This window comes from Populus euphratica, unplaced genomic scaffold (assembly GCF_000495115.2).
Source record: "Populus euphratica unplaced genomic scaffold, PopEup_1.0 scaffold181.1, whole genome shotgun sequence".
Lineage (NCBI taxonomy): Eukaryota > Viridiplantae > Streptophyta > Magnoliopsida > Malpighiales > Salicaceae > Populus > Populus euphratica.
The window spans coordinates 156,218-172,701 of NW_011499958.1; the positions used below are offsets into that span (position 1 = coordinate 156,218).

At 32.6% G+C, this 16,484-nt stretch overlaps 2 protein-coding genes across 7 annotated transcripts; one reads left to right on the forward strand and one right to left on the reverse strand.

Moving 5' to 3' along the window:
* Window positions 1-1,789: 1,789 nt before the first annotated feature.
* On the reverse strand, window positions 1,790-5,463 carry LOC105138455 (F-box family protein). 5 transcript variants are annotated; one of them, XM_011044532.1, is made up of 2 exons: window positions 4,233-5,463; window positions 1,790-1,804 (listed from the first exon to the last, which is right to left on the reverse strand). In XM_011044532.1, exon 1 carries the CDS (start codon window positions 5,362-5,364, stop codon window positions 4,237-4,239), a length of 1,128 nt encoding a protein of 375 aa, XP_011042834.1. In that variant the 5' UTR covers window positions 5,365-5,463; the 3' UTR covers window positions 1,790-1,804; window positions 4,233-4,236. The 5 variants fall into 5 exon arrangements, with proteins under 5 accessions (XP_011042834.1, XP_011042831.1, XP_011042835.1 ...); XM_011044529.1 differs by lacking the exon at window positions 1,790-1,804 and adding an exon at window positions 2,917-3,090; XM_011044533.1 differs by lacking the exon at window positions 1,790-1,804 and adding an exon at window positions 3,101-3,580.
* Window positions 5,464-13,043: 7,580 nt separating this feature from the next.
* LOC105138456 (serine decarboxylase-like) lies at window positions 13,044-16,012 on the forward strand. 2 transcript variants are annotated; one of them, XM_011044535.1, is made up of 6 exons: window positions 13,044-13,142; window positions 13,267-13,536; window positions 13,923-14,154; window positions 14,247-14,440; window positions 14,541-14,677; window positions 15,293-16,012. In XM_011044535.1, the coding sequence occupies exons 2-6, from the start codon at window positions 13,275-13,277 to the stop codon at window positions 15,857-15,859; spliced, it is 1,392 nt and encodes a 463-aa protein (XP_011042837.1). In that variant the 5' UTR covers window positions 13,044-13,142; window positions 13,267-13,274; the 3' UTR covers window positions 15,860-16,012. The 2 variants fall into 2 exon arrangements, with proteins under 2 accessions (XP_011042837.1, XP_011042836.1); XM_011044534.1 differs by having other exon boundaries at window positions 13,052-13,536.
* The last annotated feature ends 472 nt before the right edge of the window (window positions 16,013-16,484 follow it).

A 16,484-nucleotide genomic window follows, 5' to 3' on the forward strand; every position in this document is an offset into this window, starting at 1 on the left:
CAAAGTCTGTTCAAAACCAATGCCCAACCATGCAGGCTGTCCTTTGTAGACAAGCATGTGATTCGATCGCTGATACAAGCTCCCTACATGCTCACAACCCAGCACAGGTCAAGTTCGTGAGAGTTAAAACATCCGCATAAGATGGTCTCAATCAATTTGTATTCAATATTCTGCAAAACGACATCTAAGAAAAAAAGAGGGGTTCGGGAATCTTTCAAGGGATCCATCCCAATGAACATGTGAGCAATGGTGACCTTGTTTTCTGCCAGCAATATTGTCCTTCGCTCTAGTTTGTATTGCAACGTGACGTCCTTTTACATAGCCTTGCACCGTACATGTTCATGTTGTCTTCAACCATTTGTTTTTGTTTTTTATATATATATATATACACTTCAAATTATTTTTTAAAATTTTAGATTATTTTATGTGCTGATATCAAAAATAATTTTTAAAAATAAAAATATATTATTTTAATATATTTTCAAGTAAAAAATATTTTAAAAAACAATTATTACTATATTTTCAAACACTTTCAAAAAATAAACATAAAACTACATGATTAAAATTTAAAAAAATAATAATTAGAGCACACATAAAATAAAACAAGTTAAAGCACTAACGACCAGTTTAGCATAGTTTTCAATTAATTCATTCATTTTAAATATTTGGAATAATAGTAGATATTATTTTTAAAAATATTTTTTTAAAATATTTTTATTTTAAAATGAATTAGAATATCTTTTTTATTTTTTAAATTTTATTTTTAATAATAAAAAAAATAAAAAATCCATGATACCATGATTGCAATTTCAAACACACATTAATTTTATTTGACATGACTTTTTCAAGTTCATTTAAGTCGTTTTATTTAATTCTAACTTGCATTCTTCAAGAAAGTTGCTTTACATGATTTTTATTAAATACACTCAACTTAAAAGTCACTTTTTAACTTATTTTTGTCATAAATTGTTTATAAATCATGTAAAGCTAATCCTATTCTTTCATTTTCTTTTATCCTTGTGCAAGAAAATTTCCTCCAACTGGGGGATCTCTTGTTGGCACGCCACATTATACAGACACATAAGATTGACACATAAGATTGACCAGCTTCAAATCAAAGCTTGACTAAGCCAAAGTGATTGAACTGGAAATTCAAGCTCTCTGCTCTGACCAGCTTCAAATCAAAGCTTGACTAAGATGGGGCCTTCTATACGAATTAAGATCACAAAACAATCACTTTGTTTAGATATGTACGTTATCTTTAGAACCTGATCTTTGAAGAGTGCTGTGATATGAAGCTTCCTTTGTCTCCAACTAATTGATCTAGGAACGAAAGTATCTACATTTGGAGTATTCGCGGCCAAATTTTTCCATCACTCTTGTGAATTTGGTTATCAGTCTCTAGCCATGAATGTCATGAACCATGAGCGAACTGCTCTTGTCAACACCAGTAATGAACTAGAATGCAGTCCCAAAATAGCTTCGGCTTCCCAACAGTTAAAAACAACCTAGACAATATGCTAGATGATTTTACCGATGATCAGTTTATCGAAAGCTTGTTATGATTCACAACTACCCATCGACTATTCCTGTGAATCAAGAAAGTGTGGACTTGGATACTTCCATAGATGACACCATGCATTTTGATGGCTTTTAGCCAAGTAATGGTAGCAATACCTTCACTGATCTTCTGTTCTGTTGAAGTATCGAGCTGGCATCTTGCTTCAAATATGATCGCGGGAATCAGCGAAGTAATTCTAGGTAAAGCAGACGAGAATCTGTTCAGTGATACTCGAGAGCTCTCCTACAAATGCAGAGATACTCCAGCATTAGCATTTGTTGGGTGTCAAACAATAATCCAGACCAAGCGACCACGATCTGTTCTTTTTAATCATATATTAGAAACAAAAGAAGTAGGATTCACGAAAAATAACTAAGAAAAGATATGTAATTGAAGTAAATTTTCTATTTAAATAAAATGTATTATTAGTCTAAAAAGTAAAGAAACGAGCTTAATGCTTTCATTGATTGCTGAATGTCTCTGCAAAAACTATATACAATAGGCTTCACAGAATAACCTCCTTGAAATCTAGACTAATAATTAACTAGGCAAATAATTTTTCATTCTTATCATATATGTCCAGTGTCATTCGCTCATATGTTCCACTATCGACAATCATATACTGCATTTTCTGATTCACTTGCACATAGCTATGGAAGTGTGGGATTTGCACTCTTTCAAAAGGAGAACATGGGGATTCCGATCATGGATGGATGGTATTGGACTCTTCCGATTGGGAGGGAGACGTGATCGTCGTGGGAGGGACAAGTTTCCGATGCTAAAGGGTTTCAAAACAACTCCCTTGAGCGCCACAGATGTTAATCAGGCTCAGTTATTGGCAGGGGTGCTGGGTGCAGAATGAAAATTCAAGGTTTGTCTGTGTTGGAAATCAAGGCCTTTAACAACTGCTTCCTCATGGATTCCCAGGCATGCACTAGGAAGTCGGCAAAGAAAAGGACCATAGGAACTTCTGGATTTGCAATATAATAAAATCCAATGACAGGTTAATCTTCCTCTCTGAAATCGATTCCACATCTGGAATATCATTTTCTGTTTAATATTATAATAGCAGTTATTTTTTAAAATACCTTTTATTTTAAAATATATTAAAAATAATATTTCAACATGCATATAAAACAAACTTATACATACGAGCTCTTCCTCTATATTACTCTTTATCTGCAGAGAGTGAAGAGGGATTTATACAAAGGATGGGACTCCATGATCTTGGACAAGCTTTCCATACAACATCCTAGAAGAAGTCTCGATCCGGCGCTTAATTTCTTTGACCATTGTAGCAAACTTTGTTTCCATCACAGTGATCAATATTTCAACACGATAGTTTGTATAAAAGATTAAACGGGAAACTAGCAGCCACCATCTGATGGCTTCAATGCTCAATAAATAGTTCTCTAACATGGGTATCGGAAAAGAACAAACCAGGTACAAATAAGCAAATACACAAAAACCATATTTATCAATTCAAACCATCGATGCAATCCTCGTATCAAGCAAGGCCAAAAGGGTAACTGGAAACAATTAAACAAAAGGTCAATAATTAGGGATTAGGTACAGGCTTTGAGTTCATAATTAATCAAAGTAAAGACAAATGCAAGTTGTATAGCCACCATCATAATCCACAACCAACCAGATGCATTGCAGTTGTCCAATATAAGAAATCTTTTCTTTTTTTCTAAATAGAAAAGGGATAAATTTAAAGGGCTTATTTCTGGCTGGACAATAAACGAGAATCATAAGAGGGATTGATTAAAACTTCGGAAAACAGGGACCTTAAGATCATCCTAGGTTGAAAACAGCTGTGGCTGTAATTGGAACCTCATCTCCCCGTGATTCAACCACATATAGAGTTCTCGAGAAACAGGTGAATCAACCGAAGAAAACTTTTTGCAGGCAGAAATCTTCTCCGACAAACCTTCCATGGATCCATTCTTTACACTCGTTGAAATTTAAAATTCAGAAGATTTACTCCCGGAAACATATCTTCTTGCCTCTTCTTGCCTTGAAGTATGTTTGCAACCGCAAGTAATTCATAACAAGAGTGAATATTGGTCAGGGATTCACATGCCCATTGCTGTCCTCTCATAAATAAAAATGAAGTGAACGTAATACACACAGTTCACTTGCAAACAAAATGATCATTTACCAATCCCTGTATCTGAAGACCCAGCATGAAGACACGAACCATATGCAATCAAGTAAACACAATAAATGAACAATATAGAATAAGGGCTCCAAGATGAGCATAACTCAACCGAAAGGAAAGCATAGGAAAACATTAAGCTAGCCAGAACAAGAAATGAAACCGGACGAGAAGTCCCGTCACAAGAATCGCATTCACGTTTCCAGTAAATGCAATATCAAATTCCCATTAGCATAATGCTCAGAACAGCAATTTCTTTCTCACAAGTGTATCAAAAGCAAATCTGAATTAGTTAAAGGCCTCGGACCTAAGGACACAAACTAATTTCCTCCGATGAAACAGAGCAGAAGCAAGACAACCAGAGAGTATCTCATATGCAACTGGTACCATAAAGCAAAAACAACATTTCATTGATAAACCAAATACATGGTACAGCATAAATAAGCCAATAAGTTTCTCAAATACAATAGTGGCAATAAAATCCAACTCTAATTTAATAACCAAACATACCAGTTCAAGGCAATGCAGTACGACCAGCCTCAAAAACAAACCCTCTGCAAAGCCCATCTCCACCTCCAGGCACTCCTTCAATCCACCTCCAAACAACACCATCACAATCATCCCACAAAGCCAATTTCCTCATTCTCTTGGCCGAGAAACAAACCCTATCCCCGCCACCAAAAACCTTCAACTTACTCGATTCCTGAAAACTCCTATACATGTCCTCCGGCATTCTCCCTGCCTCCTCCCATTCCAATCTCTCTAAATCCAGCCTCAATATCAAAATCGTCGAACACGATGGATTCAACGATAAATCCGACTTTAACCCTCCAATCATCAACAATTTATTTCCCTTTCCCCGAACCAAACGTGGTCGTTTTATAATATCAAGAATATCTCCCCATTCATGCCTTTCTAAACAAACCCAATTGTTATAATTGTTATTAAGTTTCGACAGTATACATGTAAAAAGCTTCCATTGAGATCTCCATGGAGACCCAACATCGCATAAAGCGAAAACAGAGTCCGATAATAGAATTGGGCTTCTGGGTTTTGATGGTAAATTAGCGGAGAAAGTTAACCACGAGTTTGTCTTGTTTGTGTTCGAGAAATATAAAGCAGCGAGTTCAGTTAATACCATGACTCGGTGGTTAACGGAGTCAACCAGGACAGATCCGTGTCGTGACCAGGCCGAGCCAAGTTGAGGGAGCACCTGAAATTGGCGGGTCAAGGGGTTACAGACAACGAGTGACCTGTTTGATTCGATCGAGGTGGGTGATTCACCCCAGAGGTAAATGAGTCCACTCGCTGACGCCACCGGGTGAGGTGACCTGAAAGGTAAAAAGCTGAGACTGAACTTGAGCCATTGATTCTGGTCTGGATCGAACACGTGGAGGTAAGGTACGGCTGAGACGTGACTGTTTTGTCTTTGATGGTGGTGGTGGTGGTGGTGTGGAGGGCGGAGAGCGAGGAAGCGCAGCGGGGGCTGGGTGGAAATTAGGTCCACGAAGAATGGTGAGGTCAACATTTGATTGAAGAACTTACAGACGGATCTGCAAATCATGATTTGACGAAGTGGGAGAGATGAGAAAATCTGGTGGAGAGTGTCTTGTGGTAGACGGTTCATTGGTGAGCCGTCCATGGTATCAAGTCGACCGGCGACGCAGAGAACGGGGAGAGAAAAAGAAGAGATGGCAGGGGATTGAATGGAGATTTTTGCTTTGTTTTGTTGTTAAAGTACAGTCTGGGGCAGGCCACCGGCCACATGCGATGCCTTTGTTGACTGCTCCAGAGTCAAGAAGAGTCGAGGCTGTAGCTGGTAATGGGCCAGGTATTTGATGGATCCAGTTTTAAGTCCGGATCTATCTAACCGGGTTGGATCCCGAAACTATGTTCAGGCAAGCTTTGGGCTTGTAGCTCAAAAATGTTAGAGATTTGATTAATGATACAGATTGATGCTTGGTGAATGTGCCAAGCAACTAAACAGAAGCTGGATAGATTTGATTATCATGTAAGAAGAAGCGTGTAGAGGATTAAATACCAACTAGCCTCCGTTTCGCAGCGGAATTGAATTGTTTTTATAAAAAAAATAATATTTGCATATTAAAATGAGGTAGTAAAAGAATATAAAAAATCAGTTATGATTAATATATAATAACACGAGATTTCAATCATATAAAAAAAAGAATTATGAAGCCTTTAAGAAAATGTAATAACTTTTTTTCCACACGTGAGCCAATTATCTTGAGATATCCAACTTAAAATAATTTTTAATAAATTAAATATTAAAAATAAAATTAAAAAAATCAACCGTACAGAAATATTAAAAAATTAACAATTCAAATAACGATGATTCATGTTATTGTTGTTGTTATTACTGTTATTATTATTATTGTTGCTAATATCATTATTAATAATACCCTAACCATAATTTTTTATTATTATAATTACAATTATTATTATCACTATCACTGTTCTTATTTTAGCAAACCACTGCTATTATAATTATCATTGTCGTTATTATCAGTGTGGTAATAATAAAAATAACAATGACATTGTTGTTGTTATTATTATTAATAGTAGTAGTAGCAGCAGCAGTTAATAACAATAATATTAACAATATCATTGTTATTTTTATTATCACTATTACAGCTATCGATATCATTGATGTTATTATTAAAATTACTATCATTATCACCAATATCATCATCATGATAAATTATCATTATCACCATCAATGTTATTAGTATTATTACTATTATTATTACTGTCATCATCGTTACTATCATTTATTTATTTTTATTAACATGGATGTTCGAGTTAGCTCATGCAGACTTTTATTAATTCCACAGATTTTAAAGTTAACATTCATATAAACTTCTGGAAGAGCTTGAACTCGTGACCATCAAAGAGCAATCTCAAGACTTAACCAGTTGAGTTGCTCCTATTAATGGTAGTGGTTGTATTAATGTTACTATTGTTGTTACCATTACTGCTATTATTATTATCATTAACGATATTTTAGTTGTTGTTGTTATTATTAATAATATTAATTTGATTATTGTTGTTGTTATTACTGTCATCACTAATATTATTATCATCTCTAGTATTATTATTATTATTATTAATGCTACCATCATCATTATTATTATTATCATCACTAATATTATTATTTTCATTACTATTTTTACTTGTACATATTTTTATAACTAACATTACTGTTTTTTTTTTGTCATTATTACTATTATTAATATTATCATCATTGATATTACTATTTTTGTTACCATCACTATCACTGTTATTGAAAAAATAAAAATCACGAACTTGATTTAAAGAATAGAATTAAAAATTATAAAAATTTTGATAAAAAAAATAAGACAATAAAAAAAAGAAAAAAAGAAAAGGGAACAAATTAAAATCACTATTATCATTGAAAAAACAAAAATCAAAATCTTGGTTTGAAGGATAAGATTAAAACCTATGAAAACTTTGACAAAAAGGCAAAGAAAAAATATAAGAAATTAAAATTTGAAAGTGCAAATAAAAAAAATGTCTAGTTAAAAAATTTAAAACCAATGATTAAATTAAAAAAATAGAAAAGAAAATAAAAAAGAAAATAACAAAAACACATAAATCAAATCTATGAAGACTAAATCTAAAATATCAAATAACAATGAAGATCTTAGTATATTTATTAGAATACGAGAGAGGAATGAAAATGAGAAAAAAATTATAAGCGATAAATTAATTATATTTAGATATATAACAAATGTCATTCATAATAATAATAATAAAAAATGATATAATAAAAGTCTATTTTTTATCATTGAGAACTGTTACTTGCATCATTAAAATACATAGCAGCTTTAATGTGCCAATAATTTTTTAAAATAAAAAATTATTTTAATATTAAATTATATTATTATCTTTAACTAAACTAATAATTAATAAAAAAAATTCAAGATTAAAATATCATGATATCCCTACCCAACGAATCAAATTTCTTGGACTAGACCTGTTCTGGTAATTTACTTTCCTTGAATTTAGCATCAAAACAAAACATTAAATTTTTTTAAAAAAAAAAGCTCTAAAAAAAAGACTAACTCGTACAGGCCTATAAAAAAAGCATTAGGCTTGCGCACCAGGTATCATGTATATTTTTTTGTTTTTTCAAGTGGTGGAAAACAAGTCATCCACCTCTATTTTCTCTTAAATAAAATAATCAAGCAACATGTAATCTATTTATCTAAATTGTGGTCATAAGTGATGGATAGAAAATTAAAATAGATTTTTTCTCCCTATAAATATATTCTGTAACCAATTTTAATTAAATAACACTTCACAAACACCAACAAATTAATTTATCAAACTAAAGTATTTAAAAAATATTATAAAAAAATCAAATCAAATTAGATTTTTCTTGCTTGGTATATATTTTTTTATAAAACATTTAACCACTGTTTGTATTGTCTTTGTGAAGCTCAATCATGATTCAAGTGATCTCTGTTTAGTGCTCAAGTCTTTCCAATTAATTGTTTAGTCAATACATTGTTTTGGGAGAGAAATAAAAACTAGTCTAAAAAGAGGGGAAACTCTCTAGAAAAGAGAGAAAAAAATTAAAAAAAACTCTAAAAAAAAGACTAACTCGTACAGGCCTATAAAAAAAGCATTAGGCTTGCGCAGCAGGTATCATGTATATTTTTTTTGTTTTTTCAAGTGGTGGAAAACAAGTCATCCACCTCTATTTTCTCTTAAATAAAATAATCAAGCAACATGTAATCTATTTATCTAAATTGTGGTCATAAGTGATGGATAGAAAATTAAAATAGATTTTTTCTCCCTATAAATATATTCTGTAACCAATTTTAATTAAATAACACTTCACAAACACCAACAAATTAATTTATCAAACTAAAGTACTTAAAAAATATTATAAAAAAATCAAATTAAATTAGATTTTTCTTGCTTGGTATATATTTTTTTATAAAACATTTAACCACTGTTTATATTGTCTTTGTGAAGCTCAATCATGATTCAAGTGATCTCTGTTTAGTGCTCAAGTCTTTCCAATTAATTGTTTAGTCAATACATTGTTTTGGGAGAGAAATAAAAACTAGTCCAAAAAGAGGGGAAACTCTCTAGAAAAGAGAAGGGAATTCCCGAAAAACACCATAGAGAAAGCTTTTCTTATCGTTGTGTTGTTGGTCACTGCAAACGGAAGAAGAAGAATAGTAGACGAAGAAGATTTTCCATAGAGAGAGCTTTTCTTATCATGGTGTTGTTGGTCAATGCAAACGGAAGAAGAGGAATAGTAGACGAAGAAGATTTTCCATAGACTATAAAAAAAGCATTAGGCTTGCGCACCAGGTATCATGTATATTTTTTTGTTTTTTCAAGTGGTGGAAAACAAGTCATCCACCTCTATTTTCTCTTAAATAAAATAATCAAGCAACATGTAATCTATTTATCTAAATTGTGGTCATAAGTGATGGATAGAAAATTAAAATAGATTTTTTCTCCCTATAAATATATTCTGTAACCAATTTTAATTAAATAACACTTCACAAACACCAACAAATTAATTTATCAAACTAAAGTACTTAAAAAATATTATAAAAAAATCAAATCAAATTAGATTTTTCTTGCTTGGTATATATTTTTTTATAAAACATTTAACCACTGTTTGTATTGTCTTTGTGAAGCTCAATCATGATTCAAGTGATCTCTGTTTAGTGCTCAAGTCTTTCCAATTAATTGTTTAGTCAATACATTGTTTTGGGAGAGAAATAAAAACTAGTCTAAAAAGAGGGGAAACTCTCTAGAAAAGAGAGAGAGCTTTTCTTATCATGGTGTTGTTGGTCAATGCAAACGGAAGAAGAGGAATAGTAGACGAAGAAGATTTTCCATAGAGGATTCTCATTGGCTGGCGTCGCCTCTTACGCTCCAGCACGCATAATTTTGGCGTCGGCAATGCGATACATGAGCAATTAAAATGCGAAGATAAACAATGGGACAACATTGTCAATGCCACCTTGTTCGCTCCACATCGAACAAACCACTTGGGATCTTCCTGCCCCTAAACGACAAACGATTAAAGAAAAAATATTTTTGGACTTTAGCATACTAAAAAAATTTTAATATAATCATATAGTACAAAAAATATTATAATAAATTACACAGTTTAGAAAGTTATATGTAATTTTTATAATTCACGAGTTGCACTTGTCTTTTAGTACTAATTCAAATTATAAAATTTGAAAGATACAAGATTTAAAAAGAAAATAAAAAGGAAATGAAAAAATAAATCTAAAAATATACTAAAGTTTCAAATATCATTAATAATATTAGAAATATTTTAATGATATGAGTTCATCCATACTAAAAAATATTATAAATAATGAGAATAGTAAAATACAAAGATGTTAAACTTGATTTTAGGGCATTGGTGTGTCCCACTTGAATCACCTTTCATAATTTTTTTGGTATTATTAAAGTTTTTTCATTAAATGTTTTTATTAATACAAGTTGTGTTATTACTAGAGTTTTGATATGTTTTTATAAATTTTTTTTCTATTTTCACTCTCTCCCTTCTCCCCTCTCCTAGTTGAATCTTGTATCTTTCAAATGATTTTATATAACAATTGTGACCCGTGAATTATTTGTGATTATCAACTGTATTATTTTTTTAACGTGTTATTTAAAAATAAACACAGAAAAAAAAAAAAAGGGTTCCACGTGATTCTGTATCTATCCACCAATCAGCACTCATTTCGAATCTCGACAAATCTACTGCTATCCAATCCAGTCCAGCATAAACGACGTTGCGTAATAACCATTAAACGGTACCGTTCCTTCGGCCGGCCGTCTAAATAGACCGTGCCGCTCCCCACGTTTAGCCAGGCACGCGATCGAGCATCCACATGCATTGGTGGCCTATGGCGTTAGCCCAGGAAATAAGTATATCTTGCGTACGTGGCTTGCAGTAGCTGGTTTTTGTTGATCCTTGGCGTCTAGTTTCAAATTAGTTGTCGGTTAATTCGGATTTTCTAGTGTTTTTTTCTTCTCACAATAAATCATTCAATTTTATTAGAGAACATTTATTATCGGCATCTCTCTTTTTGTTTTCTAGAGACAAATCATTTACATGATATCACTACCTAATAGGACGAGCTGTGCTTCTTCTTGTGATCTTCGAATCTGTTAAAAATGTACTAATATTATTACAAAAGAGACAGTAAATCTGAAAGCATGTACAGTTGAAAATCATAGACATTCAAGCTTGCTAGACATATAAATATATGCACAAAGAATTCTAAAAAAAAAAAGTGGAAAAAATTTGTTTTGATATCTTATTGTTATATTATTTTATTTCAAATTTGAATTTTATATGATATAACACGTATTATAAACCCTTCTTTTGTTTTTATTTGAAGATAAGATATTTTAAAAGATTATAAATTATTACATAATTTTATATAATTTGTTTTATAATATGTATGTTATGAGACTTAGTGTAGGTATAATGTATCCCAATACTCTCTTACATTGCTGATCATAAATCTGAGACCAGGGGTAGTGACATCTACTATAGTAAAATAATTAATAAGACCAGGGGTAGTGACTGTTGGGAATTCCGACCGGTGATGTTCTTTTTCAAATGTGCTATTAAATAATTCATTAGAAAAATCTTAAAGTAATAAAGAACATAAATAACATACAGTTAAATATTCATCTCATATATAACTTGAATAATAAAAAATTCATAATTTTCTATTTTAAAGAGTATAAATATAATTATATATTTTTTAAAAAACTGCTAAAATAGTTTTTTCTTAGCCACGTTAGCCTCAAGATAAAAGGCATGAGTAGGAATGCTCTTAAAAAACCAGAATTTACATCGCCGCTGAGGATTTCCCACCACAACAGGGCCTGCTAGCAGTATTCCTCTTGTAGCCTTTTTTGCCAGTCCTTTTACCTTTTGTCGTTCGTGTCAATTAATGAAATCCAAGTTTGTAGCGTGAAACACTGAAACTTGTGTTTTGTCGGCTTGTCTAAGCTCCACGTGTTTCCGTGTCTATCCACCAATCGGCACTCATTCCTGCCCGGAATCTCAACAATCCATCATTAACGACGTCGCATAACAACCATTAAACGGTATCGTTCGTTTGGCCCGCCATCTGCATGGACGGTGCTGCATTCCACGTTTAGCAAGACACTCGATCGAGCATCCTCATAAATTGGTGGCCGATGACGTCATCCCTGGAAAATTAATCTCCACGCACGTGGCTTGCAGTAGCTGTGAAGCCTGGCTGGTATCTTTGATATTTTTTTTTGATAAATAAATCGTGTTGCTCTCGATATTAAATAAAATTGATATTAATGAGTGGTCGTTCGTTCAAAAAAAAAAAAAAAAAAAAAAGCAGTGTCAGATATGAAGAACAGATCCTGTAGGATTCTCTTAAAAAAAAAACAAAGAAAGAAAAAGAAAAAGGTCGAAGAAGGCCATGAGCACTGCTCTTTCGGCTTTTCTTTTAACATATGCTGTGAGCTCCTTGAAGCCAATCACCATGGCTATGCCTCGCATGAGAAAAAATCTAAATTGATTTTTTTTATGGATCACGAGTCAATATTTTTTAAATTTAAATTTAAAAAATATATTAATATAAGAATTTTTTTAAATTCAAAACTTGTTATTAAATTGAATCAAAATTTTATTTTTAATCAAAAGTTAAAATTTTCAAATTTTAGATTCCATTTACTTGAGTTTTGCAAATTGCCAGAAGTTGTTTTTAACTTTTGACTAATAATAATATTATACATATATTTGGTTACAATTACTTTTTAACTTAAATAAAAAAAATTGTTACAAAATTGAATCAATATTTTAATTTAATTTAATTTAATTAAAACCTAAAAATTTTAATTTTTAATTTATGAATTCAAAGGTGTGCTGCATTTATTTTTATCAATACATCCCTAATTTAAAGTTATTTTAACTTATTTTTGTCATGAATTGTTTTATAAAAAAACAACTTTGAAATTTTGATTCAAAATATTTTTTATATTTATCATACTAAACGAACTACTAATTTATAAATTCTATCCTATGTTATTATATTTATTTTAAAAAAAACTTGTCTTAAATTGATTTTTATCAAATATATTTTTAAAATAACTTATTTTTTCATAAATTATTTATAAAAAAATAAAATTTGAATTGTAATTAATCACGTGACCGTGTGGGCCAAATGAAATGAAAATGAAAAATAAAAATCCAAGTTGGGTTCAGGTTTCCCAGTATTATTACCATATTTCTATAAATAACCAACCAATTATAATCTATTTACCCCTCTCTAATCAAACTCCCTTCATTCAAGCAAGCAAATTGCCACCGCCACCCCATTTCCTCATTTTCTTCAGGTGCCCTTTTCCCTCCCTTTAATGTTTCAGATCTACAGTTAAATTAAAATCATTCCTCATTAAAGCAAGCAACCGAGACATTAATCCTGCCCTCTCGTTTTCTTAACGGCTATTTTTGTAGCAGTAGAAACCATGGAAGCTGTCGATGCAGTGCCGGTTCACTTGAACGGGAAGGTTGCGATCGAGGACTTCGATCTGACAGTTGTGGAGGCGGAAAACGGAGATAAACAAAATGAAAGAGAGATTGTGTTAGGGAAGAACGTGCACACTACTTGCCTCGAAGTCACGGAGCCCGAGGCTAACGATGAATCTACCGGAGATAAAGAAGCTTATATGGCAAGCGTTTTGGCTCGCTACCGAAAGAACTTAATGGAAAGGACTAAACATCATTTAGGTGATCAATTTTTTGAACTCCAATAGTAGCACTACTTCATTTGGTCATTACTATTATCATTACTTTTTTTTTTTATTCGTAAGTGTCTAATTTGGTTTTTTAATAGCTCGTGTTGATGTTTCAATTTTAGAACTTTGCTTATTATTAATTTGTTCTTCCTCAGTGCGGGAATTGATTCTGTTAATACTGCTCGGGATCTGGTCATTGTTTTGTTAATTTTGAAATGAATACAATTTGATTGGTATAATTGCTTTAAAAATTTATTATGGTTTTGGAGTTACTGCCTTAACTATGTTGCTGGTGTTTGGAAGAGTCTGCTTGTTTCCATGTCTGTAGAATCTATTTATTTCGAGTTCGAATTGTTCACATGGTTTTATCTGTTATAGGTTATCCTTATAATCTGGACTTCGACTATGGTGCTTTGGGGCAGTTGCAACATTTCTCCATCAACAATCTTGGTGACCCGTTCATTGAGAGTAACTATGGTGTACATTCAAGACAATTTGAAGTTGGTGTTCTTGACTGGTTTGCACGTCTTTGGGAGATTGAGAAAAGTGAATACTGGGGTTACATCACTAATTGTGGTACAGAAGGCAATCTTCATGGGATTCTAGTTGGGTTAGTAGATTTTTCATGTTTCTTTTTGACTATGGAGGACTTGAATCAAGTGCTAGAAAAGAGAGAGTTGCTAATGCATTTAAATTGTGCAGGAGGGAAGTGTTTCCTGATGGAATTCTCTATGCATCTCGAGAGTCGCATTATTCTGTCTTCAAAGCTGCTCGAATGTATAGAATGGGTTGTGTGAAGGTTGATTGTCTGGTATCTGGCGAGATTGACTGTGCTGATTTTAAAGTTAAACTACTTGCTAACAAGGACAAACCAGCCATCATTAACGTCAATATAGGTATCCTTCTCTCTCTTATGTGCACACACTCTTATGCAGACACATGCCCATGTCTGCTTGAGCATCATTAATTTGTTTCAATGGACCATTCTTATTGCAGGCACGACTGTCAAAGGAGCAGTTGATGATCTTGATCTTGTGATACAAACCCTTGAAGAAAGTGGATTTTCACAAGATCGATTCTATATTCACTGCGATGGAGCTTTATTTGGACTTATGTTGCCTTTTGTCAAACGTGTAAGTGATTTCTTATGACTCCTGTTAGAAGATGATTTGATTGATCATAGGAAGGTAATAGTTCTTATGTTTTCTGTAAGGCTCTTGGATCAACCAAATCTGAATAACTCATGACATTTCATGAGGATCAATCCCATTTTATTTTCTCTCCAGTTGGTCTCCATCTATTAGAGTGACTGGTTTGTTCTGCTTCTCTTCAGCATGTTAGGAATTAAGTAGTTCATCTTAACAAAATTTGGCAAAAGGGCTGAATCATCTGATCTAAATGTTTCTGTAGCATAAACAGCACCTATACACTTGAAACAATCTCAAATCTTTCATTATGGTGGTTTATTTCTGGAGCGCCTCCTGTTTGTTGGTAGTATCTTTGACATGCTGATACATACAACCGTTGAACATTATAGAAGTCAATGATGGAACCATAAGAAGTGACCATATTCCATCATGCTAGCTAGACGTCATGATGTCTTGCTGTCTCCCCTGTAGCTGTTTAGTATGTTGCGGTCACTTATTCCAATTTTCTTTGTTTGGGTCGTTAAGAAGTATACAAGTGCCTGTTATTTTAGCGTTGTGGCCCTGGTTTTCTGTGTAGCTCATTTCATTGGTGGTAAACAGGCGCCGAAGGTTACTTTCAAAAAGCCCATCGGAAGCGTTAGTGTCTCTGGCCACAAGTTTGTGGGATGCCCTATGCCATGTGGCGTGCAGATAACAAGGATGGAGCACATTAATGTCCTCTCAAGCAATGTTGAGTACCTTGCTTCAAGGGATGCTACAATCATGGGAAGCCGCAATGGTCATGCCCCTATCTTCCTTTGGTACACGCTCAACAGAAAAGGATACAAAGGGTTCCAGAAAGAAGTGCAAAAGTGTCTCAGAAATGCTTATTACTTGAAGGACCGACTGCGTGATGCTGGGATTAGTGCTATGTTGAATGAGCTCAGCAGCACAGTTGTATTTGAGCGGCCCATAGATGAGGATTTTGTTCGCAGGTGGCAGCTAGCTTGCCAAGGGAATATTGCCCATGTTGTGGTTATGCCCAGCGTTACAATTGAGAAGCTCGATGATTTCGTGAATGAGCTAGTTGAAAAACGCTCAACTTGGTATCAAGATGAAAAAGCTCGGCCTCCTTGTATTGCAGCAGATGTAGGGAGTCAGAATTGCTCTTGTGATTTACACAAGTGAAGTGGTGAAGACACTATACCCGATTATATTGTTTATCACTCGAATAATCATAGATAATAGTCATAGATAATGGATGGGAGCCCAAATGAGAAATTAAGTTTTAGTTTATGTGTGGTTTAATTTATTTGAATTTTAGTTAAAGTTTATCAATCATTTATTGAGTTTAATTTAATTATTATTAAATACTTTTTTATGAGCTGTAAGTCTTTTTTTTTTAGAATTTTAGTATTTATACCTTACTTTTTAAAATATTATGCAGTTGATGATAAATTAAATATAAGTTATAAAGTTGCAGATTTTTACAACTTTTATTTTTTCTTTTTATTTTCTTTCTTTGGCTTATTTTTCTTAGCTTTTTTTTTTTTTCAACTTTAAATTTCGTTTGCCTCATGTCAATTTTGGTATTATAACTCTTTTTTTTCACAATTAAATAATGCATGAGCTTGCTTAAATCTTCAAATTCAAAAACCATTGTAAACTTTAGATCTTCTGGGAAACTTTGATTAACAGTGATAAAGAATGTAACAGTAAAAAAAACAAAAAGAAACAAAAAAATAATAATCTTTCTGTTTACAGCTTAAATCTAAAAAAAATTCTTTAATCTTTCTGTTCACAATTGAAGGGG